At 45.3% G+C, this 27977-nt stretch overlaps 1 protein-coding gene across 1 annotated transcript in view; it reads right to left on the bottom strand.

Moving 5' to 3' along the window:
• Window positions 1-24297, bottom strand: part of ppp1r37 (protein phosphatase 1, regulatory subunit 37) — a 34771-nt gene extending 10474 nt beyond the window's left edge. The window contains exons 1-2 of the mRNA XM_076994365.1: window positions 22277-24297; window positions 2948-3045 (exon numbers count right to left, since the gene is read on the bottom strand). Coding sequence (XP_076850480.1) covers window positions 2948-3045; window positions 22277-22982 — 804 coding nt within the window. The 5' untranslated portion in view covers window positions 22983-24297. The remainder of the gene's footprint in view (window positions 1-2947; window positions 3046-22276) is intronic.
• Between the last annotated feature and the right edge of the window lie 3680 nt (window positions 24298-27977).

Genomic DNA, 27977 nt, shown 5'->3' with positions numbered 1-27977 from the left:
GTAAGTAAATGGTCAGTTATGGTCTGGTGGTTAGGGAACTTGTCTTGTGACCGGAGGGTTGTGGGTAGGATTCCCAGACCTGAGGTCATGACCGAGTTGCCCATGAGCAAGGCACCTAACCCCAACTGCTCGCCAGGCTAGGGCTGCTCACCGCTCTGGGCATGTGTGCACCACAGCTGCCTAGGTGTGGAGGACAAATTTTGGTTGGGGTGAAAATCACAATTGACAAATCTGGCACATTTACATTTAAAGGTCTTTAACAAACGCACAAAAATACGATACCGCCACATTAGAAAGGATACAGGGCTGAATATAAGGATCCATGGAAGAAGACAGAGTAATACAACCTTACATGTGTGAATCTGGAATAATTATAAAGTTCAGGAACCAGATAAGGCACGCGGACACCCATTTATTTTGTTTGTTTTATGTTTTCTGTCAGGATGAAAATGAAAATATCTGCGTGTAAGAATCAGTCATCCACAAGGTTGCCGTTCCAGAACATTCTGGGCGGGTGGAGAGGGCAGATGGCCTGTGTCTTCCTCCACTGACTCACTTTAGCAAAGAAAAATGCTTTGTACTTCTGAGATTTAATATCGCAGGATTATACCACAGTTTTCCTGGCTGCATGCCATCAGGTCTTCTGTCAGCAGACAGTGCGAGTGTGTGTGTGTGAAAGAGAGAGAGAGAGAGAGAGAGAGAGAGAGAGAGAGAGAGAGAGAGAGAGAGAGAGAGAATATGAAATGCATAGCACTGGCATGTTGAATGTGCCCCTCTCCATGGCCCTGTGTGTATTACTGTGTGTCTGAGATCAGTGAGGACACGGTGAGGTTGTGCGCCTCAGCGCCACTGACGACAAAACATTCAACACACAACTAGCAGAGAAATCCCCCACCCCCCAGGCAGACACGCACCATCCTGCACCTCTATCTCTTCAAAACCCTCTCTCACGTGGGTCTCTCGACGGCTGTCCGGCTGGCAACTCCACAGGGGGCGGAGCTACCTGCAGACGGACACCGGCCCAAGCTGGAGTCAATCTTATTGTCATATGGCGGCGTGGGCGGAGCAGGGGGGCCCTCGGACACTCGGTCATGTGACTCTCACCTCTTCCGCTACCTGAGAAGGGGAGAAACGACTTCCCCTCGATGGGCACACTGGGCAGTGTAGGAATCCCTTCAAATCAGAGGTAGTAGCAATCTGGTTGGCACTGCCAGGCGGTAGACAAAGGATTCTTCGCCGCAGGCCTGGAAACGACATCGGTTCTTCAGCTCTTTCCAAACAGCAGGACTGTCCTACACCTAACAGCTACAAGGCTTGGCACAGAGGTCCGTAGACCAAAAACTCAACAGTATAATACAGGACGTTTACCGACAGCCCCAACTAAAGCACTAAATCTGTTTCAGCGGTAGTGGTAAGGAAAACCACCTTGAGAACATTTCTAGTTAAGTGATTAGGTCAGTGAACAATTCAGTAAGGAACTTGAGCATGCAGTCTACATATTCTAACCACACACACACACACACACACACACACACACACACACACACACACACACACACACACACACACACACACACACACACACAGGGTACAATCATACAGAATGTGGGAACAAGTCCAGTAAGACCTGAAATAAAGAGAGCATTTAGTTAGGTACCAGCCCACTCCAGGCCACACCCCTAACCACCTCTCACTAGCTCCTCCCCTCCGACACTTTGGGAAGTAATTTTTTCCTGGGGTGACTAAGTGATTAAGACAGCAGGAAAACAAACACCAAAGTAACCTTTCAGTGTGGAAAAAAACACCCCACACGCACGCGCACACACACGCGCACACACACGCACACACACACGCACACACACACACACACACACACACACACACACACACACACACACACACACACACACACACACACACACACACACCGTTATTTTCTACTCTCAGGATCCCTGTGGAAATTTACCATGAGCCACTGGGGAGCTTTAGCAGACTGATGTTTCTTTCCACAACGGAGTGTGAGCTACACTGAATCCCTCTCTGCTTACCACACACCCACGCATGCGCGCGCACACACACACACACACACACACACACAGGTGCACACACACTCACACACTACACTGAGAAGAGCGATATGGGGCACATGTTGAACAGAATTAGGGAGATGTCACCAAGGGTGGCTGATCCACAGAACCCTCATATCAACCCTGTCATACCAGTGAAGGAGTCAGAACTACATGGACACCATGGAGCATGGGCCGTGTGACCCAGAGAGGGAAGGTGCGATAGAGAGAGAAAGACAAGGGGAGGGGGAGAAAAAAAAAGAGAGAGAGAGGGAGAATCGGAAGGAGTGGAGAGAGAGACCTTGTACTGGTTGGTAGGTGATACTGCGTGTTAGCTGGCATGAATTTCTCTATGCAAACCGTGGACAGGTCTAACCTCTCCCTCCCTCTCCCTAGTTCTCCATGACTCAAGACAGAAGCAGCCGATCAAGGATCCATCCACACATAGCGCCAGCTCTCATCAGCTGTGCAGGGTCAGATGGAGGTCGGAGAGCGCAGCTCCCTGAGGTGTGTAGAAAGGTGTCCTGAACCCAAGCAGACTCAGGGAAGACACCTGCTGTTGGCTCAACACCTCTAGTGGTCAAACCCGTTTCTCTCATTCTGGGAAATGCTATGTGACAGCTCCATGCTGTTTGCAAAGAAGCACAACATAAACAGTGTTGACCTGGTGTGTGTGTGGCAGGGGAGTTGCCTTCTGACTGCTCTGGAGATGAAACTGATGTGTGTGTGAAAACACAGTACAAATGGCAGAACCATAGCAGGAGATACACCCTGACCTTCTGGAGCACTTTAGGGATCCGAAGGTGTGTGTGTGTGTGTGTGCTTCTGTGTGTGTGTGTGTGTGTGTGCGCTTCTGTGTGTGTGTGTGGGAGGGTGGGTACCTGGATCTGCAGGAGAACTTTAGGGATGGGTTTGCAGTTGAGCTTCTGACAGGTTTGTTTGTATGCGTTCAGAATCTCCTCCACCGTCACATTCTGGGCTGCAGAGACAAACACACAGGTCAAGGGTCACAGTGAAGCACACAATGTCCTATCAAATGCAAAAGTCACCATGTTCATGGGCAGATTGTGGGGTTGAGCCATGATTGGCATAACATGCAACTGGGACGCACTGAAGTCGACAGCTGTACACACTCCTCATTGTTGGTATTTTCAGCTTCACACACTCTGCAGTCTGTTTATTTCAAGCAATACAGAGCTAGTGTGATCACTCACTGATCACAGACCCAGCTGGGTTTGGTGTACGTGTCAATCAGGAGTGTGTGTGTGAGAGTGTGTGTGTCCATGAATGCTGACAGAGGCTCAGAACAGGATCAATACTCTAGAGTTTGTAAGAGACTGGAACCACAAAGCGAGACAGACGTGTGTGAAGTGCTCAGTGCCTTACAGCTAATGTAGTCAAGACACTGGTTCAGCCAGACAGGCGGACAGAGGCAGACGGGTGTGTACACAGCCCCTTATATCTTTCCAGTGAAGACACTGGTTCTGTTTGACGGAGGCAGACACAGACATTCTCTGACCCTCTCAACACACACACAGTTCAGTTTTCTCTGCCCATCTGCACAGAGCTGATCATACTCCCCTCATAGCTGGAATAAAGGAGGTGAATGTATGAGTGCGCACACGTACGTGCGCACACACACAGTCAGGGTCAAAGACTAAACACTCTTCCCCACTGAGCTTTGGATTGTGACTATCACTAGAAAATGACAGAGGCTAGACACACAGTCTTGGAACAAAGGTCTGGACGCACGTCTGGAGACAGTAAACAAACCAATATTTACCGCTTGCTTAAGGCTTCCTGTTTTCTTAACATCACATGACGAATCGAGCGCGTCTAACTGAAGGGATTCTTCTTTACAACCACAAGACGCTACTGTTACTTCAACAAGTCACTCCTCTAGAGCATAATAATACGAGTCATCAAATACTGTTACACTGTGCATCAGCATGTACTCATGTATCTGTATTTCCAACAGTAAACAGTATGTGGATTTGGTCCTGGGTAGAACCCCCAGCCCATGCCGTCTCCTCAGACTCCAACATCCCAGGTTGCTCCAGAATGAGAGAACCAAGTTCTTCGTAGCAAACGTGTGGAGAGGTCGTTGGAGCACTCTTCTTCTAGGAGACCATGGACCAGTCTGTTTAAGAACTTTGCCAATGACAAAGGCATGGATGAAGGTAGAGAGATCTCGCAAGAGAATGCCGTAAAAGCTCACAGACACACACCCAGGGTCTTAACGCAGTGCATGGGACTTACTTTACACCTTTAAATAAACATCGTCTACATTCAATGCTGATGCTATTTCAGTGTGACAGCAGTCATGGGAAGCGCTCACGCAATCAGAACCATTAAAAAACAGAAGAAGGAAAAGGGAAGAAAAGTGAAGTGATCCTTGTTAAGTTACAATGTTATCTTAATAGTTGTCATGCTTTTAAATCACACCTCTACCAATGAAGTCATCTCCGTGAGGGTGACGGAGCTGTAATGGAGGAGTTACTTTTTCATGTGCGGACTGCATAGTACTGACAGATGGATTTCATAACTGCCCAACAGTGGTCAAATTATTGCTCTCTCTGTGACATTATTAGGCACTGCCCTGCTATGGCCTACAGAGCCACACACACACACACACGTGAATATGCTAACGAAAATAAGGTGTGCCTGCTCCCTGCCAGCCACCTGTCCTGAAGCCAGACAAGGCTCTAATCAGCCCAGCCAATCACACGCTCTAATCACCCAGTCCGGCCAATCACACACTCTAATCACGCAGCCGCTAGAAACGGGGACAGTGAAACTGATGATTATGGAGCAAGTGACAGGGCAGTACATGTTGTTCAGTGTGTTCTGGTCCAGGGTCCTTGGTAAAACTATCCATTCATCTCCAACGCAGCAGCATTCTGTACAGAGTGGTCAGATTGAATTTCTCAGTTCCATCCTACTTCTAATCATAATGTTTTGCCTGTTTATTAGGTGTGACTGCTGTGTCTGTTGCCTACGGGCTCCAGGCCTGATAATCCTATCAGAAGTTGTCGAGTAGGTCTATAAACAACTATGCCCATTTTCCAGTGATTTCTTTCTCTTGCAAAAGGCTCAGTTTTTATGCTGCACACCCAAGTGTTTTCACCAACTATTTATTTATTACTATTTAAAAGGATTAAAGGTATACATTCATGTGTCGAGCACAAGGAAATACATTCGCCCTCGGGTCCAAACCCTAACCCGAGGCCAGTAATGATGAGGACATTAAATGTTTACACATGACACGTAAATCAGCTGACTTCAGACTACACCAGTGGTGTGGCGAGTTGTGGACTAGACATTACAATTTACTGCAAAATCTAGGTGAGCCTATTAGTGTGTGTATTTATCACACTCCGATACCGTACCAAGCTATTTATTCTAGCCCAGTGGTCTCTAGTACTCAAAAAAGGTCAGGCTAAAAGTGTTTAGGTCAGGTTAAAAATGGCAGATCTGGAGACTGTAGTTGGTGTAGCTGCATGTTACATCCATCTCTGCGTGCTGAGACTCGTAAGACTCTGTTACTCAGCCAGTCCGCCCAAGAGCGGAGTAATCCCCTCCCCCTCGGGGTCATTAGGGCACCCCCACAAGACGGACAACGACGTCTCCGTAGCCACAGGATGTGGAGACGCCAGGCAGAGTCCGTGCGCCGTAGGAGACGTTCGGGGAGCCGTTAATGAATAAACGCTTCAAGAACAGCAGCGTCTGTGTTAGGAACATATTAAGAGTTTCTGGTATTTGAAGGCCTGGTGGGAGACTTCCTTAGCCTGAATAAATACAGCCCCACCTTCCTTCGACCCTGATGAAACACGACACCAGCCAATACAAAGATTCTAGAGGTAGACCAACTGGTAAAGGTGTTTCCAAAAGACAGACCTGACTATAGCAATCTAAGCAAGGTTTTCAAGCTACCTAATAATGACCTATTGGTTTTCTAAACACTAATCCGGGATTTGAATCCTCACTCAACTCCAAAACCCCAGATCTCCATGAGCTGAAGTAGGCAGGGTGTGGGGAACTGGTCCTGGCTCCATACTGCAGAGGTGCTGCCGACTCCATCCAGCTGGTTCTAAACCGCCACCCTCATTGGCCGGTGTCGCTGTCTGATTGGTCAGAGGGTCCGCCAACCAATCAAGAACAGGTACTGCTTTACATAAAGCATGCATGGGTGGCAAAGCAGTTTGCCCTTTCAGACATTAAGAAAAGGGGATAAAAAAAAAGAATTTAGCAATTTCATTTACAAAAGTGTAGTTTTACTATTGTTTACATTTACATATTTGAACTTTTCTGGTTTACTGGTGAGCTTTGAAAACATGCAAGGTTGGAAAACCAGGAGACAATAGTGGTAATGGGCGTCCTGGAGATGTTTGTATTTACCTGCTTGAACACGCACGCGCACACACGCAGCCAAAAGGGAGGGAAAGTTCTGAGTGTACACTATGCCTAGTGTACACAGTGTCCTTAGAAAGGCGTTAGTTTGGAGTGTGCTTACAGGACCTTGGCATGGGTAAACATTCCCACACGCGCGCACACGCACATACACACACGCGCGCGCGCGCGCACACACACAAGCGTTATGCAATCAGTATGTTTTAACCAAACGACTTTTCACCACATCCTTCATTGCAGACACACTTATTTTGATGAATGGATTTCTGGTTTAAATGCTTAAAGGCAAGTTGCTAGAAACATTAAACCATTCATTCCTGAGAAAAGGGGAGAAGAGGAAGTGAAGCCTACACATTCTGGGCTTCAAATGTGTTCCTGACAAACTCAGACTCCCCCATGCCTTTATCTCTAGCAGGCTTGATTACTGTAATGGCCTCCTAACGGGACTACCAAAGAAGACAAACCGCTTTAGTCGATTCAATACGCAGCTGCTAGAGTTCTTAGGAGTGAAGGAACAGAACACATCACCTCCATTCTCCAGTCCTTTCACTGTAGAGCTGACATTAAGGTTTGTATCACTGATCTATAAATAGCTTAATGGTGTAGGACCTGCGTATCTTTCTGATATTCTCCTGAATAATGAATTGAGAAGAACCCTCCAGTCATTAGGGACTTAATCTGTTAGCCCTGTCTAAGGTCAAAACTCAGCATGGAGAGGCAGCGTTTAAGCCATTATGCTGTTTCAATATGCAACCAGTTCAGAAAAACCCCAACGCTATGTTTTTAAAACAAAACTACAACCATCTGAAGAGGCTTCATCTCGAGTCCAGCACTGTTCCCCCAGGTCCTGTGGTGCTGCACTGTTAACTTCAAAAAGAACCACTGCACTTTTATTTCGAATCAGTCTTCATTTTTTTCAGTTTATTCTCTATACACTCACTGGTCACTTTATCAGGTACACCTGTCCAACTGCTCATTAACACAATGTAGAATCAGCCAACCACATGACAGTAACTCAATGCATTTAGGCATGTAGACATGACCAAGACTATCTGCTGCAGTTCAAACCGAGCATCGGAATGGGGAAGAAAGGTGATTTATATGACTTTGAACGTGGCATGGTGGTTGGTGCCAAACGCGCTGGTCTGAGTATTTCAGAAACTGCTGAACTACTGGGATTTGACATGCACAACCATCTCTAGGGTTTACAGAGAATGGTCCAAAAAAGAGAAAATATCCAGTGAGCTGCAGTTCTGTGGGCACTAGGGGTGACCTGCAATAGTCGCTGATTCGACTATAGTCGACTATACCCCCTAGTCGACTATGAACGTCTTAGTCGAATGTACCATTCTAACTGCATGGAGGTGCCCAAGGATGCAGCTAAGCATTAGTTGTTACATGAAATGTCTTTGTTTTCGTTATATATAGCCTTTTGTCAAATAAAATCATCCACATTTCTGTTAATAAATATTTAAAAAATTATGTTTGCGCATTAACAATAGGCATCTTCCTTACTACACATTAATAAATCACACCCTGCTGTTGCACAATCCAAACGAGCGGAGCTGAACACGCTACAGAATACGCAGCATCTGCCGAGATTATAATGGCTACTAAAAAACTTCAAAAGTATTTTGAAAAACATAAAGATGAATCAAACAAAGTAAAGTGCAACTTATGTCATCAATGTCTTTCATTTCGCACAACAACCAACATGGCATACCATTTAAAACGCGTAAGGCGAAAAAAAAATGTTTGTCGTTTCGGTTGTGTCGTCGCGGTGCGTCTCAAGTAGGTCTATAAACATTTTTTGTTGTTGTTTGCTTTTAAACCCCGTTACTTGAACCTTTCCTTGTATTTTTTTGCTGTTGTGTGGCAATTTAAAAAATATTTTCAGGCAGGCATATTTTATTTAAAATATTTTTGACATTTTGCACGGACAGTTCGATATGCGAAATGCGCTCTGACGGTTAATGTTCTCTAACCCATCCATCCATCCATTATCTGAACCGCTTAATCCCTACGTTTCATAAAAAAAAGTAAATAAATAAAAGCTGAATAAAGCCAACCTACCGTGTTTATTCATTTATCTAAGTGTTTTAGGTTTTTACTTTGAAGAGGAAAAAAGTCCTGAATGAGAACGACCGTTTAAGGCGCTCTAAAAATAAATAAATAAAATAAACCCGATTCGACTATTAGTTGACTAAAGGGAAAAGCAGACGAATCAGATTCGACTATGAAAATCCTTAGTTGAATACACCCCTAGTGGGCACAAATGCCTTGTTGATGCCAGAGGTCAGAGGTGAATGGCAACAGTAACTCAAATAGCCAGTCATTACAACAGAGGCATGCAGAAGAGCATCTCTGAATGCACAACATGTCAAAACATGAGGCAGATGGGCTACAGCAGCAGAAGACCATGCCGGGTGCCACTCCTGTCAGTTAAGAACAGGAAATTGAAGCTACAATTTGCACAGGCTCACCAAAATTGGACAGTAGAAGATTGGGAAAATGTTGCCTGGTCTGATGAGTCTCAATTTCTGCTGCAACATTCAGATGGCTAGGGACAGAATTTGGTGTGAACAGCATGAAAGCATGGATCCATCCTGCCTTGTATCAACGGTTCAGGCTGGTGGTGCAATGGTTTGGGGGATATTTTCCTGTCACACTTTGGGCTCATTAGTACCAAGCAGAGATATACAGTAACAAAGTAGAACTACTTCACTACTGTACTTAAGTACTAAAATGCTGTATCTGTACTTTACTGGAGTATATTTTTTTCTCCTACTTCCACTTTTACTTCACAACATATTTTCCATTTTACTCCGTTACATTTTTACATGCTGTATAGTTACTCGTTACAATAATAAACATGTTAGCTGGCACTGTCACCGGTTCAAGCGATCAGGATGTCTCATGAGAAAACTGCGCATGCTCCGGTCGCATCCTGCCTCTGCTGCTGCCTTCATTCAACACTTGAGCATAATCTAGGTTCACTAATCCAACCTGACGGACGGAATTAACGTCCAAAATACACCTTGTTTTCTCAGCTAAATTAAAGCTAACTTGTATTTCTGCATCAAACCTACAACGCAGCGGGACATAGTGATAAGCCCAGTTTTTACCCACAGAACACTTGTATTTGTTTTCTTTGACAGCTTTGATTTGTAAGTGATAGTATATAAAAAACTTTTAAAAATACTTTTTACTTTCAGTACTTGAATAATACATTTTAGAATAAACTACTTGCAATACTTAAGTACAAAAAATGCTGAATACTTCTGTAATTCCACTTAAGTAAAGTTTTTAAAGATCACTTCAACTTCTACTCAAGTCACTTTTTTGATAGAGTACTTGTACTTTTACTCAAGTATGGGTCTCTAATACTTTATACATGTCTGCAAATAAGCATCGTGTCAACGCTACAGCCTACCTGAGTATTGTTGCTGACCAGGTCCATCCTTTTATGACCACAGTGTACACATCTTCTGATGGCTACTTCCAGCAAAATAATGTCAAACAGCAAAATAATGTCAAAGCATGAATCATCTCAAACTGGTTTCTTGAACGAGACATTGAGTTCACAGTCATTGACCATATTTCAATCCTATAGAGCACTTTTGGGATGTGGTGGAACGGGAAATTCACATCATGGACAAATCTGCAGCAACTGTGTGATGCTATCATGTCAATATGGACCAGAATCTCTGATAGCCACAGGTGAGGACTATCACAAGACGCACCCGCACCCACGGAGATACACCGACGTAGACGATTAGACGCAGACGACGTTAACACGCCCAAAACGGAGGGGTCGGGGACCGTAACGTGAGAGTTCTGTTCTTATATTCTCACTTTAAAGAAAAATACACGTTTACATTTTATACTTTCAGTTTATTAAGTGTAAGCACTTTTAAAATAAAATTAAAATGAGGTGAATTCTTAATTATTTCAATCATAATAATAATGCACTGGTTAGTGTCCCAGTAGGAGTCCACTGTTGCAGATAGACACCTCAAAGATGTCCTCTGTTTATTGTCCTGGATTACCTTTCTTGAAGGTAGATTTATGATTACCCTTTTCACCAGTCTTCCAGCCATCAGTAACTCCCAAATACCAGTAACTATTTGCTGATTAATATTGATATAATAATAGTTTTAACATGTTGCTTCTGTACACAGTCAGGAAACAGCTCAAATACATTTTTAATAACACTAAACTTTTAAATTAAATCTAAATTAAATCGAATTAAATCGAAAAAAATCGATTCTTAATCTTCAGAATCGGAATCGGATCGATTCTTGGAATTTGAATCAATACCCAGCCCTAATGTGAATGTATAAACAATGTGAAAAACGTGGTAACATAAGGCATCCATCTCCACGTTTTTTTTAATTATTATTTGCGGTATATTGAAACGCATCAAGATATGATACTTCCGTATCATATCAAATAGAATTTTTGCATTTTGTGAAACTATATATTGCTTAACAATGTTTAAGCTACATCTGTTAGCTTACATGCCAACAAAATCTGATCTGTTGAGGAGGAGGATATGACAGACAAAATGACTGACAATGTTAATCAATTAGAAAGTGAATAGCCTGATGAAAATACAAATGAATCCAGATGTGTCCCAAAAAGAAGAACCAAATGCAAAATGAGCCACTTTAACACTTAAACTGCTGCAGTTTTCTACATGTAGGTGCTACCGAAATGCCAAATCAAGCTAAACAAAATACAGAAATGTATGATGATATGATGGTGTACAACAAATAAGGAAGATGTAGCTAAAATACCACACACACCACCATTTACATCATTAGCATGATGAACAACAACATCTGGTGTTTGGACATCAGAACACCAGACGTGTTCATGCTTAGTTTTCACCAATAAAGAAAAATAACAATAAAAATCAGTCCGAAAGAGTGAAAGCATATCTTTGAATATGCTTTAAACACCTAACTAGTTAATGGATGACTAATGACTGTATGAATGTAATGTAACCATCAGACGCTTAGCAGAATACAAGAACACTGTGAACTCTGTTTTGAGAGAGAGATAGAGATAGAGAGAGAGAGAGAGAGAGAGAGAGAGAGAGAGAGAGAGAGAGAGAGAGAGAGAGAGAGAGAGAGAGACAGACATGTGATGAACACTTATGATGAGAGATGTCGGGTTTGGCAGTGAAGTGTGACAACTTGGGCTCATTTCCAATTTCAAAACATTTCAAAAACCACCCACAAAAAAAAAAAGCAAAACAAAAAAAAACGTCCCCTTGTAAATGTCAGAACGCCACACGGATCTTTCAGAGAATGACAGTAAGCATTTGGCTTATGACTAGTTTACATATCCGCCTTCCACCAAGTGGGAAAGAACACGTGTGCCACGCAGCAGTGGTGGAAGGGTGGGACACGCGTGCCACGCAGCAGTGGTGGAAGGGTGGGACACGCGTGCCACGCAGCAGTGGTGGAAGGGTGGGACACGCGTGCCACGCAGCAGTGGTGGAAGGGTGGGACACGCGTGCCACGCAGCAGTGGTGGAAGGGTGGGACACGCGTGCCACGCAGCAGTGGTGGAAGGGTGGGACACACGTGCCACGCAGCAGTGGTGGAAGGGTGGGACACGTGCACCACTCAGGGGGAGATCACAGGCTTACTTTCTTGTCTCGATTGTAACCTCCACTTAAACTCTACACTGACAACTTTTTAATGCCCTTTACTGGGTGTACATCGGAGGAGGGGGGAGCAGGGCTGAATTCTTCCACAAACAACGTTAGTTTTGTCTCCGCTTCTGCAGGTGAATGGTATAACCCTGATGAGTGGTGAGGACCAGGACCTTCTAGTCCACAACAGAAGTGAGGAAACCCCAGCCAGCACGTGGATGTCTCCGTGTGAGGGGTCAAAAGGGACATTTGTATCACTACTGAAACAGGAATAGATGCGCCACAAATACCTTAATCGTGTGTGTGTGTGTGTGTGTGTGTGTGTGTGTGTGTGTGTGTGTGTGTGTGTGAATGAATGACTTTGCAGTATTGACTTTGCTCTGAATTGATTAGCCTACTTCTGCCTCCTCAGACTTCAGCAAGTGTACACACGGAAAAATAATCATACAAAAGGAAACACAGGAGAAGTACCAGAAAACCGAAAAAATTATGTGAAGAGAAGTGCAGAAAAAACAGCCTGTGAGATAAGCACACATACACAGAGAGGGTTGGGCCTGGCATTGTGTGTGTGTGTGTGTGTGTGTGTGTGTGTGTGTGGCCTGTTTCCTTTGTGTTGGTTCAGGCTGGACAGGTACTGCTTAACAACACAAAGGCACAGAGGGAATACACAAACTGTGATATTTAGATAATAAAAACAACAAAATGACAAATGAGAAAGCTTAGAAAAAGTAAATCAAGGCCATCCAGACAGACAGGTAGAGATGGACAAAAATGCACACACTCACCAATTGGCATCTTTACCCTACCTCTTCACCCCCAAACCAACCTGTTCTGCTTGTACACACACACACACACACACACACACACACACACACACACACACACACACACACACACACAGTGTACCAACAGAAGCTGCCACCGGTGCACTTCGTTTTGAACATCGTACTGCACAAAATGTTGCTGAATAAACAGTTCCTATGAGTCTCCATCACAAGGAAAGAAACCAGGAAAGTGCTGCCCTACACAGAGCAGTCCGTGCCAGGTCAAACCCATCTGCCTGGAGACATCGTTAAACACTGGGCCCATCATAAATAAAAAAAACTATTTCCGTAAAGACGACCGTGTGGTCTCACGTCTACTCCGAGCTCCAACATCTGAAACGGCCACCATGCTGTGGTGCGTGGCGCATTAGCAATAATCACGCCACGTCGGCAGGAGTGGTTCAATCAAAACAGCCTGAGCAGAACTGTGATTATTAAAATCACAGCCTGTCTGTGTGCCAGGGCAGGTGAGCAGGATGCAGAGCAACGATCGCCTGTCCAGAACAACGTGAGCAGGGCGTGTCTGGCTAGACAAACTAACCGGCCGTTCTCCTCACCCGGTTCCTGCTAGGACAGCTAGCATAACAAAATCCTGTCAGGAAACGACAGCAACGTCACGTAAAATAAATTAGTCTGCCACTTTGGTTTTTTCTTTTCTCCCTGTAGACCTTCTCAAGAGGTGTGGAAATAGGATTATGTCAGAAGAGAATATCGGCTTCCGGAAGGTTCTGAGCCAGCAGGTTGTGATGCTGGTGAGGTTACAGTTATCAAAACACAGGCGCTGTGGTGTGGCAGTGGACCGGCTAATTTGTTTATGAACATTTACTTCTTTGTTGCTCTCGTTCTTCTCAGCCGCGCAGCTTCATACAGCATTCGGCATCCATGGAAGCCTCCTTCACGTCCACTCTCACCACAAACCTGCAGAACGTGATTGCTCGCGGGCGCCTTCCATTTCGGGCAGGTCTGTTCCCAGCAACGACGGCACGGCAAAGCCAACGAGGCACCGAGCGTTATGAGTCAGCGCACATGGCTTCTCCAGGAACTCCAGATATGGCCTGCGCGGGCCTGCACACGCACACAAGTTTTACATTTGGTGAACCACAAAATCATCTCTTCGGGCTACTTGTTGACAGCCACAGGAAATGAGGTGAGAGAAGTGGATAAAACGAGGGAGGGAAGGCTGGTGGCTGCCTACGGTATAAATTTACCTCAGAGTTCAAAACAAGCCCCACACAGGACAAGAACACACTGCGATAATTTAAGCTTCAAACGTGACACGTAAAGCAAAAGGTTAAAAAGCCTTTGATGGGTTGCGAACCAGCACATCTTTACCACAACAGCCCTACCAGTCAGTCCACTCTCACAGAGAGCTTGAGGTGTGTGTGTTTGTAATGGGACACTCCCCAACACGTATGCAGACACGATAGAGCCGACTCTTCCAGAGGAACGTGTTGTTGGTCATACTTGGCCCCTTTCCAGGCTCCAGCGTTCACACATGACACTCTGGTTGCATGTTAAAAACACGCAAGAGAACGGCGTGTGCCACTCAACCCCGACACATGCTTCCACTCTGCAGCACGCCACCAGATGCAGAGAGGAGCGCTGCCCTCCGTTTTAATCAAATATTAAAAACTGACATTAATAAAATATTTAAATAGCCCATGAGTGTGGAGTGCTAAGCCCGAGGGGGGGCAGGGCCCCTCTGGCTGTGTCTTCTAGTGGGAAACCAGCGGTTCCCATCAGCCCCTGCAGCACGCAGGGACGGAGACCTCACTGCCCTGTGGGGTTCACCACTACACACGCTGAACGCTGTTTACGAACAGGCCACCAGACTGCCATGGGAACACTACCGCACAGTCAGGTACGAGAGGTGCTTTGTGGGATTTTTGCTTCGACTCACCAAAATAACCTACATTTTTTTTCTTCTGAACACTGGAACTTTAAACTACAGTAGCATATTCTGAAAGTTTGAACTTAAAAAATTCTTTTTAAAATGTGAAGTTGTACTATTTACATTGGTGTTTCAAAGCTGTGAACCATTTAGAATGTTTACCTAAAACTTCATCAGATTTTGGGTTAGAATGGGACAGAAATCCATCATGTGACCCAACCCTATATTTAAAAAGCAAAATATTCTGATAACTGGTTAGGACCTTACTCCATGTTCTTTCAATCTTCTACAAATGGTTTGCTTGTAAACTTGCAACAGGTGTGCAACTTTAACAAGCAACTATAAGCCTCCATCTCTGTAATAGGCATGCTAATGCCTAGCCGCTCGGTTTGTAAACATACTGTCACTAATATTCGAACTTGTGACTATAAGTTCTCATCGTCGGGTAATGATTACTTCAATTCTCGACAACAGAACACTGGTGTTGACATAAGTATCCTCTATTAGCTGTGGTTCTAAAATAGCAGTACCACAAACGTTTAGATTCACTTAGACTTTTAAGACTGTGCCCTCAAGAAAAAGTCCTTGCTGATGTGCCACCAACATCATTTTGATTGACTAGAATGCCTTGTTCACAGTGGAAATAGAAACTGCACTCTCATTTTGGAAGAGCTGGAACGCAATGGTGAGGAAATGTAACGGCAAATAGTTTCTCCATTTTAAGATGTTAAAGTCGTAGCATTAATACAAGGAAACGTCTAAAGTGCTTGGTTTCTTCCATTTTATAATGTGTTAGCCACTGTAGACAGAAATGCAATTTTTAGTGCTTACTCGCATGGGAAAAGCAGTTGCAAACATCATTTAATTGTCATCTTCAGATTTACACTTGAATAAAAATTTTAAAAGAAAAGAATATGCGTCCATACAAGACTCCTTATATACATAATTATCAGGCCAACCCTGCACCCAACATCTTATAAATGGGTCTGTGTGAGTAAAATGATCACGACTATCCAGCACAGTCCTGTTAGCTCTGCTTAATCCCCGAGATCATCCCGCTCAACCCTACTCAACCCAACTGCTGAAACATGTGAGGTCTGTCTGATGTTTGGCAAGCCACGCAATTATCCGTCAGAAGGTTGGCTGTCTATGTGGCAACAAATAAGGTGTGTGTGTGTGTGTGTGTGTGAGAGACCAGGCCTGTCCGACGCAGACCCCCCCCCCCCCCCCCCCCCCCCCAAACAAACCCTGCTGTCCCAGCATGCCGGGTGATGCCACAGCCATTGGCAAACAGCATTGCACACACAGCTGGGCTGAACCACAGGAGACAGTACCTGAATGTGATTGAGTGCCTGCCTGTGCATGTGTCGTGTGTGTGTGTGTGTGTGTGTGTGTGTGTGTGTGTGTGTGTTGGGGGTGGGTGGCTCCTTCACAGCCGGATCAGAATGAGATCAGGATCAACAGATGCAGAGGAAAAAAAATCCAGGTTGAGAAGATTGATCCTTCACCAACGAGTGCAATGGTGATGAGCTAATGTACATTTACATTGTTTTTTAAAAACTATGAACAACCCTATGTTGATTTTTTTTTATTACTCTGTGTTCTAACTCAATGTCAATCCCTGGCTGTGTGCAGAAGACAAAGCTAAGTACATTATCCTCAAAACAAAATTTCTAGTTACAATTTCCCAGCTATAGATAACATAGAAAGCATAACACATTCAATCCTAAATCGAAATCCTTGTTGTAGACGGATATGTGCCATTGCTAGGGTGACATGAACTCATAACTTATTTAACCTACAAAGGAAATTTCCCCAAAATATCTATCAACTAAGCAATCAAATGCTACTGAAATTTAACCACATTGATTGATTGTCAGAAAATTGAATAAACACTTCACAAAGTGTGTACTGTATACAGTTTTTATAGCTAACCTAAACATCTAGGGTGATTAACGTGATGAACATTACTCAGCTTAGATGACGCAACATATAGAATAACTGTATTGGTAAATGTAATATAGACTCAAATGTAATTTCTGCTGTACATTTCTGTATTGTTGGCGGTCAACTTCTCCAGTGTGACAGACAGCAGGTAATATTAGCATATGTTGCTATTATGTGTTAGCCAGAGCTACTCACAATCACTTCAACAACGGTCTCAAATATTGGTTCCCTTGATAACCAAGCTGCACACAGAACACATAGTATGAAGGCAAGTTGTCAATTTTAAAGCAGAAATTACTTACTTAAAGCACCCAATTCCTACTAGGAGCTGTGATAAATTAGCTAAGGTAGCTGCTGAAGCTCAAATGTATATCTGTTCAGAAGAAAATTAGCTTGCTAGTCATCTCCATCTTCCAAAGGCATCGCAGATATTTACGCGAATTTTACTACATCTCTGTTCGTGGAGATTTTAGAAGGATGCTGAGGCTTTGAGATGGGGAATAATACAATTCTGCTGATCAAACTGGTTTGCTTGATTCCATGGCTACAGTATGTGGTTTTAACTGGCCGATTTAGTTCATATCTAGCAACCAGTGTGTTGAAACGGTGTCGTGAAATGGCCAGCGAGTGAGACCACAGTGCAAAACAAACAAACACTCTGCTGTGGAATGGTAATTACAAAGAACATCATACTGGTTGTAGCAATGCAGCTGGAAAAGCCTGCAATTCAACTTTGCATGTTTTCTTAATCTCACATGACGCTCAAGGACATTTATAATTCTGTGTAGTAAATATATTACATACTGTTCCTTTAACTAGCCTACCATAAATCCCTCTTTCTGGTGGAATGGACAAAACTGATATCAAGATCCTGGTAAGACCCGTCGCGTGAGGCATGGCTTCCGGGCTGTTTCCAGAACATTCTTGGTTAATGATCATCTAGACCGACTCTCATTGTGCCATAAACCGTGTCTGGGTCAAAGAGGGATCTATCTGGCAAGCTGACTGATTTATACAACAGAGGTAATGCAGGTAATGGGTAGGCTACCAGTTTCCCCTTCCAAGCCAAAACATAGAGCTTAGTTTTCAGTACACTGGTGTGGCACTTCAACCAACGACTTTGTATTTTGTATTGTTTATAAATACCCTTTTTAATAGCCATATGGGCAAAACCACTGCACGTGGCTCACATTGTAAATTGTGGTATGTCCTGAGGCTTCTCCACTAAAAAGAATAGTTCACAAAAGGTCCTGCGCTAAAAGTGTTCACAGATGTCCTGTACGAAAACAGAGTTTGCAGAGGTCCTGTGCAAGAGCTATGGACAACCGGTTCAATGAGAGGAATCTCTGAGAACCCTGAGAACAATGCTACCCTTGCAAGCCCTGTTTTTAGAAATGCTAGAAATTCAGCGACAACCCCGATCAAATGCACTGTAGTTGTTATTCAGGTATGGATTAACTGTAGATTGTGTCCCCCACTTGGGACATGTTCAAGCCAACAGGGTTCAGCGCAGCAAAAACAGGGCTGGGTACTCCCAACGCAGGGGGTCAGGCCTCCCCCACTGACGACAGTAAGGTCTGGAACATCTCCGTTTAGTTCAGCATTACCGTCTCTCAGGGAGAAAACGCATTAGTGGCAGCTATTCTTACATGCACAGCACGCAACAATAAAACCGCATTAAATACGAAACTAAAATAAGATCATGTGTTCACTTGTATCGCTCAACAACATAATTGCACTGGGGATAAAAGAGTTTTGGTGATCTGTTACATCTTTGGGAGTCTGTAGTGAGAGTCTGATAGAAGGTGAAACTTCATTCAGAGTGTGATCGGATACGTTCATTCATTCAGCCTTGCTGTGCTTCTGAAAAAGTAATAAGGATTCTTGCTGGCATCCCAAAATGTGAGTGCTAGCTGTAACACTGCCATCTCCAACATCTCAATGTTGGGCTTTAGGAATGAATCCTCACTGGACGAGCTCAACCAGCACGGGACCTTGGCCGTTCTCATCTGCATAGATTAACATATACCTGTGCTCATACTCACGGCACCAGTCATCTGTACATAAAACACAAGAGCGGATAAAAGAAACCTTATGGAGAAGCAGTGTCACAGAATGAGTCATTTAACTCAACTCTCTGGGTCCAATTTGTCAAAAGAAAATCAATACGCCATCCTACTAAGTCCGGTGAGTAATTACCACCAACCTTTCTGCCAATAGAGCTCAGTATTAAAGGCTGATGAAACATCAATAAACAACACTAAACATTTTTTTCTTCCTTTCAAATTTTGTGGAAAGTGGAATAAAGTAGCTGAAGCACCCCCCCCCCCCCCCCTGTAAGCAAGCTGCAGAGACTTTGACCATCTCTCATCCTTTGCTGCCATTTCCCTCCTAATCGATTGCTCAAAAGCTTTCGTCACCAAAAGATGTCAGCGCAACCGGGTCTGCAAATCATCAGGATCTACAGGCAGTCACCTTCTCCAACGGTATCATCCTGTAATGCTTTCATAGGCTATGCACACAATGTAGACACAGACTGCATAAAATATATCAAAAGACTTTGCTCAGCACAGTACTGCAATAATTCACACTAGCTTTTATCCAGTCCTGAACACTTGCTCATTCTAGTCTGCTGGAGCACCTTTCTACACCAATTACATCAAAACAATAGCCGCCTCTTATTAGCGCAGGAAGCTCAGTGGTCATAGCTCATTGCATACAGATAGGCAGAACACAACAGGGGCCACAATACCTAGCACACGTGCTGATTCCAAACCACACTTTGTTAAAAACTAGGTCTGCGTGGACCGGATGACATTCTGAAGCGAGGAGAATCAAATGCCTCATCACACTAGCGAGCTGTAAAACACAAACAACCCTTCAGCCAACTGCTTTTGTAAGCAGACCAGTGTGAGCTGGCACATAACGGGCTAATCTAAACCGGGCTACAGGCATCTGGTGTGTGGGCCACTGCCCGTGGCTTTAAGAAGCATTCACACAACATTGGCCACAAGCAGCTCCCCATTATGCCGGAGTGCTCAGATGCAGTCACGTGACTGAAGATGAGAGAGTGGGCGGGGTGTCGCCCCTCAGGAAACGAAGTTGTAAAACCGGGAAGTGGCCGTGTAGGCACAAACAACCGAAGCCCCTTTCGTTCAGAGCCGGATAGTGGCTCCTGCTCGAGGAGGCCTGAGGGAACATCCCGTCGGGCCTACAGCAGGGATGCGGGACAGTGCTGAGGAGAGTGTCTCAGCCAAGGCACGACCAAAACCAGGGTGGCGTGATAGGGACAAGAACGTCACACAGTGATCGTGTTGCAGAGCTTTGACTGCGAAATGTTAAAAGCACCTATATGAAACCTTGACGGGACATGGTTAGAGCCTTTTGATTGAACTAAAGTTATTGACATTTGATGAATCTTGTGAAAGCTCAGATTTGTCCAACCGCTCCTAGAAGATGAGGTCATGTGACATTCGGGATGTCCGCAAATGATCAGGATGCTTGTAGCACACAATAAAAAATTGGGACTCTCATTTGCATATTACAGACTTCCCTGATGCCGGTATTGCTGATAGTCTGATTTTGCAGTGTACTCAGCAGCCCTCGAAGCAGAAACAGAAACAAAAGAAAATGTCTGGTATTACTTGCAGAGAACATGATCAACGTCTGAGGGATGCGGCTTCCCTTTTTTATGAAATAAGGACTGGCAACATGAGTAATGAAAGAAAAGCAGAGAATCAGAGAGACGAAGACAGAAAAAGACAATGAGACAGAAGCCAGCAGGCTTGCTCTTTGTGGTGTGTTGTGAAACTTGTAAAGGAGGGAGAGGGAGGGAAAATGAATGCTGAGGGTGTATTAGTACCATCACAGCCTTTAACCACTTAAAAAGCACGATCACAACAACTTTTCTCTCTCTCTAAATCAGACAGAAGCACTCGAACACAATCGTGTCAACGTGGCACATACAGGAGTGGAGGGCTTTGACAACAATTAAGGTCATGAGATAAAACATGGGACAGTGACCTGGGACCGTTAGCCCTAACCCTGACAATGAAAGCCCCTCTGGCGTGAAACTTTGCTAAACTGTTAAAGCCTGTTAAGATTTAAGTATGTAATTTCACACGCAGCATAATAACTCCAAATATCTCAAACATAACGAAATGGCCACGGGAAACTCGTGCGGGGTTTAGCACTGAAAACCATGACCATCCAAGCCCAACATAAAGCATCTAAAAACCAGCGTTGAGCAAAACTGAACACATCGATCTGTGTGCATTCCCTTTCCTCTCAAAAGGGCGTCGCAGACGTCTCTGGTCCTGGAGCTACTGAAATGGGCCGCTCTCTCTGGGCTGAGCCGAGTGCAGTTGGAAGAGGCAGGGCGGCTGGTGATTAAACACAGCTCTGGGCTAGCGTGCCAGGCGAAGGCAAACCTCAGTCCTGTGCTGCGCAGGCGTTGAGTCAGCACAACGCCACAGGCCACAGTGCAGCCAGTCACGCTCGTGCTGGATTAGGCGGCACGCCGCACGTCCCCGCCGATGCCCTTCGCTGCACTGTAACCGTAGCAACCTGCACCCGGGCGACCCCGAAACTAGGGATTTCCTTGACCAGTGTCGGGGTCAAAGAGGACGATGTTGAAACCTTCAGTGTTTGACTGAAGGAGATGGGGTGTTTGGTTTATGCAGATCGACTTGCTGTGCTGTGCACTTCTAAAACCAGGCAGTGAACTCAAAGCATTCAGGCACCCCGTGCATGTGTGCTTAATATTTTTCCCTATTCCAGCTCCAAGAATACTGTTACAGTTATTGTTTCATAATAGCTTGGATCATGCTTACTGAGGTGGAAGAATGTAAAAAGGTCAACTGTCTGGTACATCCTGGGAACTGGGTGGAGAAAGACTACCATAAAGGTTGGATTTGTGGACACCAATTACGTGTACAAACTACTAGTACGCAGTGGGAGGGATTCTCCATTTAACTGTTTCTAGTATAGTGCCACGCTCGACTTATGTTTGTAAAAGCTGCCATAGGTCCATCAGCTCAAAGTTCCTCCCCTCCCCAAGCTTCTGGTCCCACCCCCCAACTCTCAGGCTACATGTGCAGCACATCCTGAAGTGCGATCCCGTGATGTCATGGTGTGGTTTGAGTCTACCGCTGCAATGAAGCACAAACATGAGACCCCTGGTATATCTAAGATGGCCATTCCCTCTGGTCCTAACAGGTAACACAAGCCATCTTCAAAGGCGTTTTGATCTCAGGCGGAAACGATCGAGGCCCTCGTATGACGAACTAGTGGTACCAGCTAGATGAGCTGAGATCAACCCACATCACAGCACCTATTGTTGAGCTATGACAGCGGCATTAAGACATCTCAAATGTGCTGCCAGGAACACCATTAATGAAAGCTCAGGCAACACGGGATGAGGCCTGGGATGACCATCCCAGCAGCAGTGCAGTGAACATGCCGAATGAACTTACCATGTCTCCAAGGATCCTTGGGCTCCACCGATCCAGAGACGATGTTCTCGTCCGAAGGAAACGTGACCCTCTTGGCTTTGTGTTTTGGCCCAGTTTCCTCAAAGACTGAAGACGGGGAAAGAACCTCCGCGCTTGTAAAACTGGAGGGCACACTACTCCCCCCTAGCTCCGAAGGTTCGTGCGATTCCCTTCCCACCTTAGTTTCTGTCGTTAAGGAACTTGCACTGGTAAAAACCGAGGCACTTTCCTCGCTCGAAGTCACCGGCTCAGATTCCAGAACTCCACTTTCGTCCAGACTTAAATCCACACCAATATCCATGTCCCCGTCGTCGACTACGTCCCCAACAGAAAACTGAGAAACCTGCGACTCCAAAATGACTCCGCTACTTTCATGGCTCTGGTGGTCATTAGACGCGCTGTCAGGGTGCGCGCAGACCGCCACACGTGCAGTCTTAACTCCATTGTTCTTACTAAACACCTCTTCTTTATTTCTCTTGTCTTTGTCATCCTGACCCCCCGCATGACAGCCTGTTGTCCTTGTTAAAACAGCAGCGCCCGGGGCTGTGGCATCAACTACCGGCCTCCCCACGTCCCTGTCCATTAACCGGGGAATGATTTCTTCGGAAACGGGCGCAGTCGGGTGGTCGTCCACACCGGTCTTTGTCTTGGCATTGCGTACATCTAAAGCTTGAGTCTCACTGTTCATCTTCTCATCTCATAATAGATCCGCAGCACACCACGGACTGTTACTCGAAGTACGAGACGCCAATTACTTATTGATGTTTGTGTATTAATGCGACGATTTCGTAAATACAAAAAGAAAAAAGCAGTTTAGAAGCGCTCTCTATCTAAATGTAACAAACACCACGAACTCCTGGTATAGACAAACTATATGAACAAAAGTCCTTTGGGAAAGTTTGGTGCACGTGTATAAGTGTGTGCACTAAGCCCATGGAGCCCTGTCCCGTGAGCGACGCGTGGGCGACGCGGCAGCTCCACCGGCCGCACACGTGTCCCTGTAGCACCAGCGGACGATCAACCGTGTTTCTCGGAGTACTACAAACGTCCCTGGTGGAGTCGAGACTCTTTCTCCGGGTCAAGGAAGCGCCTAATTGTTTGATCCACGTAGGAAAGATCAACACTGCTGCTCAGTGAACAGCACGGTCACCAGAGACGCGATTTCGCCCCCGAACCGAAACAGACGCGTTATGTTTCCAAGCATCGAAAGAGGAAACGGTGTTTTCCAAATTAACAATATGGTCGCATCACATCAAACACACCAATATCCCACAGACTTCAACTAAACGCTCGTCTGCGTGGGGGGGAGAAACAGTTACAACAACGCGAACTAGAAACGTACTTGAATCTGCTTTCTCCTTTGAGTCAGGACAGGTCGGTAGTTAAAGGAGTAAGATAATCCGGTACTCCAGACCCGGAGTTCCGGACCGTGGCGAGTGTGGGTCGGTAGTTAAAGGAGTAAGATAACCCGGTTCTCCAGACCCGGTGTTCCGGACCGTGGCGGGTCGCCCTGACGTGAGCGGGGCAGGACTCCGCTAGTGTCTGCTAACTTGCGCCAACATCGTCTCGTTTTGCGTTAAAAGTACCGATTAAGCTATCGCAACTCTTTCAGGCCGGCCAGCGAAAGTGTCCCGGCCTGCTTCACGACATACCCCGACTCGACCCCGTCATAAAAAAACGTTGAGGCGGATGTTTTTGTTGATTTTTACTTCGTCTCACCGCGTCGCAACCTCTGGGACGTCAACGAAAAAACAGGCGTCATAGCGCCGTTAGCTTAGCTTAGCTCGCGCGGCTACTTCCGAGCGCACGCCGACAGCACGACAGGCAGACGCGCGCACAATTTACAGTAACGTGCCGAAGCCCGAACAGGACGGGTGTTCGCTGGTTCCGCCCAGCTCACATGAAGCAGGGCCGACGGGCGCTCAGGCAGCAGGTCCTCCGCCGCTCCGCTCACTCCACAACTGTTTGTTGTTCGGTCGCCGCTACGTCATCGCGGCGGCTGGAAAACGCGTCGTGTCTTTTGACGTCCGCACATTCGCGCCTCGCCTCAAGACTTTTGGTTAATTAATACAGAGTGATCCGCTAGGTACGCCCTAAGAGACGGCCACAAAACACACTCGTGTTTTCTGTCATAGATGGGGATTTGAAAAAAAAAACCCTTCCTTATGACCCTTTTTGTTTTTGTCGAATCGTGCAGCCGCCTGAGTCTTGCCAAAGCTTGCCCGTCTTTTGCTGGTACTGCAGAACGTCTCCTGATCGCCCCATCCACACGAATGTAAAGCCGCTACAACTGTCATACCTATCCTAGCTAGTCAGAAGCATGTCGGAAACATATCGTGAAAGCAGTCCACTTTTGTCCCCACGAAATAAAGAATTTTCTATATAATAACACAGACGGTGCTTGATATTATTGCTTTTTATTTAACGTTTTATTTCATTTGTGTATTATTGCATTATTGGAAGACGTGTAGTTATTAGAGCTAGCTTAGGCTTCCAAACGGTACCCACGTTAAAGGGATCCCAGTCTTGAGAGCCACGTAAACAAACATAAAAACAAACAAATATACCGAGTTTATAAATTCAGGCATGTCACGAGAAAGGTGCCGTATACTTTAAGATTTTCCACATTCCCCATGCCACGTCTCAACCCTCAACTTACACTCGGAGTTGACACTTTTTTCCCGGTTATATGAGCGGTTCATATGTGAGGGGTTGGAAGTTGTCATTGGGAGTCATTACAACACCAGATTTAAATGTAATTTGCAGAGGGCAGAGAGGCTCACTCGAGAGTTCATAAGTGCAGTCACAATTTGCCTGTTTGTTTCTTCTATTTTTGTAACATGCAGGAGACAGGTAAGTACGCATGAAAGGCTGGTTTAGACATTTAAAACTATGTTGAAAGATGTTGTTCGTGTTCTCTTATGTAATGATTTAAACTGATTCCCTATGACCTTGAACATAAAATAGGACTGCACGTTTATTCAGTTGGGGATGCAGCGCGTAGAAAGAAGACTATTTGGCAGCGTGTGTATTTGGTACTGTTATTTCCATCTGCAATTTTTATTTCATAAGTCACCAGTAGGGGGCAGGAGATTACTATACATTACAAATGTGGTAGGAGAAAATGTGCTTTTTAATGTGATACGAGGCATTATACTTTTAGTTAGAAACAAGATTTGCAAAGTTGAGAAAGATTTTAAAAATATTTTAAGTGCCAAACATCTAAATTAACTCGTTATGTGCTATGCTGTGTGGGTTCAGTTAAAAACTAGAAGTCTTGTTCTTCAGGAATAGCTGAGTATTCTGAGGTAGCTGAGCTGGACTGCAGCAGCTGTTGTTACTTCCAAAACATTTTCCTACAGTAATGTCTGCCTGCTTGTCTGGATTATTACATTCTGCATTTGTAAAGAACAGAAGCTATTAACAGGCCTCTCCAGAATGTCAGGATCTCCAAGTCTAATGTGAAGAAAAAGGGTTTAATTTAGACAGTGAGAGGAGAGGGAGTGCAGTCACAGGAAATGGAGACCTCCCACGGGTAGACGAGAGTAAATATTTTAACATCAGATTGGAAGCACTCACGCAGGTTGTTTTTTTGGAAGTCATGTCTAAACCTTCTACATTTCCTCTCAGGTCAGTAATGGCTAGCTTCATCACTGCTAATCTCCACTGTGTCCAGTTGGAGGAAAACGCCTGGCATCCTTTCTGCGTTTCCACTTCCCCAAAATACAGAGGGGCAGGGATGAAGGGATGAAACAGATGGCAGCAAATATGGAGGAAGAGAGACTGGCACTAGGGTTCAGTGTAAAAGCCTGAGCCAGTGCTGCCCTGTAAGACTGTAGACTTTCCCACTGACCCCTAGCAGGTCCAGACATGCCCTATTTGGCCCTGGAGGACGCCGCAGGTCTGCATGCGTGCGCCCGTCTGACTTATTTCACACGCTGCGCGGAATGAAAACAGATCCCGCTGTAATCTCCTGTTGTACGGGAGGTTTGTCTTTTAGTCAGTCCATTTCTTATCTGCGCTCCTCTGGAGATCCATTGAGCTGACAAAAGCCCGAGGATTCATGGGATTTATCGGCTGCAGGGCAAATGAAAGCTACGACTCTCCTGGGAGACTTGAGGCAGTTTGGTGGGGTTTAAAAAAGAGGCGTATCAAGTATCAAAGGCATTGATGTATGCTGGAGGTTTTGAGAACGTATATCCATGTCTAGCCAACATGCCTTCCATCAAATAAATAAGAATGTCTGAAAAATGTCTGGTTTTGGTTCGATGGACCTTTATGCTTTTGAAGCAAGACACATTCTGTTCTGTTCAGAAGTCCTTGGACCACCTGTCTGCTTGTCTTAGTTGTTTCTCTGTGTGTCTGCGTGTGTCTGCGTGTGTATGCGTGTCTTCTCATGTGTGTGTGAGACAGGTGCATTTGACCACTCGTCGTCTCAAGGTGTTCTGGTGTCCCCTCTCCCACTGTCAGGAGGGCCCCCTGCACCCGTCCCTCTGAATGGCTGTAAATCCACAAATGTGGAGACCTGCAGGACTTCACCTTTTGCTTTGCGCCTGCTCTATTTCTTGCACGCTACACTTTGTTTTATGGGGACATCGGGCTGCGACTCGGGAAGCTGCCGTTAACTCCCTGGGCAGAAATGAATCTTCTAAATAAACTGAATCCAAGAGTTGATCGCTGATGTTTTTCACACAGCGGGAAACGCCGTGGTGGCCAGCGTGAGAGATGCATCGAAGGAGGTTGCCTTCCTTTTAGCCTTTTGGCTCCTCTACGCTGACCCTGGGCCTGTTCCAAAGGCCCATCCCCCCTGACCTGACCTACCTGATGTCCGGAAAGCCTGATGTTGATTCAAAAAATGAACTTGACGCTCAATGGTTTGCATCAAGCTGCATTAGGGTTTTGATCGGTTTCAGGCGTCCCAACTCATGATTCATGCATGCGAAAGAATCCTGTGGTTTTTGAGTGGGGCTTTATTTCTTGATCCAAGGAAATCGCGACGGATGTGATGAGCCAGTTTCATTGGCCAGTTAGTGTGCAGAGAACCATTTCACCGTAACACAGTCATAGAAGGTGGAAGGATACGGGGCTTTGGGGCGGAGCTTCGGGTTCATCTCAAGATCAACAACCCTAAAGAGTTTATAAACAAACAAGTCGGAGCTCAATTGCCACTGCATGTGTATACATAAGTGTCCTAAATAAAGAATTTGACATGCATGCAGGAAAACACAAAATGCCTGTAAGCAACAGACTAATCGTATACATAAAACAGTCAGAGTTCATCATGCCAAATTGTATTCAGACAGAGGAAATTATTATTTTCTACATACAAATGGAACATCCACTAATTTATGTTGCCATAGTTATAAGTAAACAAACACAGTATCCATGCCTGAAAGCTAATCAGAAAACGGTGCCAGCTCTTTAAATGCAGGACTCTGTGTATAAGGCTACAAAACACAGACATCAATCACACCTGTGGGACCTGATAACACATGCTGGGCCTCCCTGTAGGCGGGCTTCTGACCCATGAGAGCCGTCCCTTTGGGCCCTGTCGCCTTTCCGTGCGACTGCGTGGCGAGTGGCAGCGTGAGAAAACCGCCACAGGAAGTCTCCAAGCTGCGGCGGTCCGGTTTCGGCCAATAGCGGGGCAGGGCCGTTCCTCGAGTTCTCTCCAGGCACTCTC

The sequence above is a fragment of the Brachyhypopomus gauderio genome, chromosome 2 (assembly GCF_052324685.1).
Source record: "Brachyhypopomus gauderio isolate BG-103 chromosome 2, BGAUD_0.2, whole genome shotgun sequence".
Lineage (NCBI taxonomy): Eukaryota > Metazoa > Chordata > Actinopteri > Gymnotiformes > Hypopomidae > Brachyhypopomus > Brachyhypopomus gauderio.
Note: the sequence above shows the minus strand (reverse complement) of the source record. Positions and strands in the feature narration are given on the sequence as shown.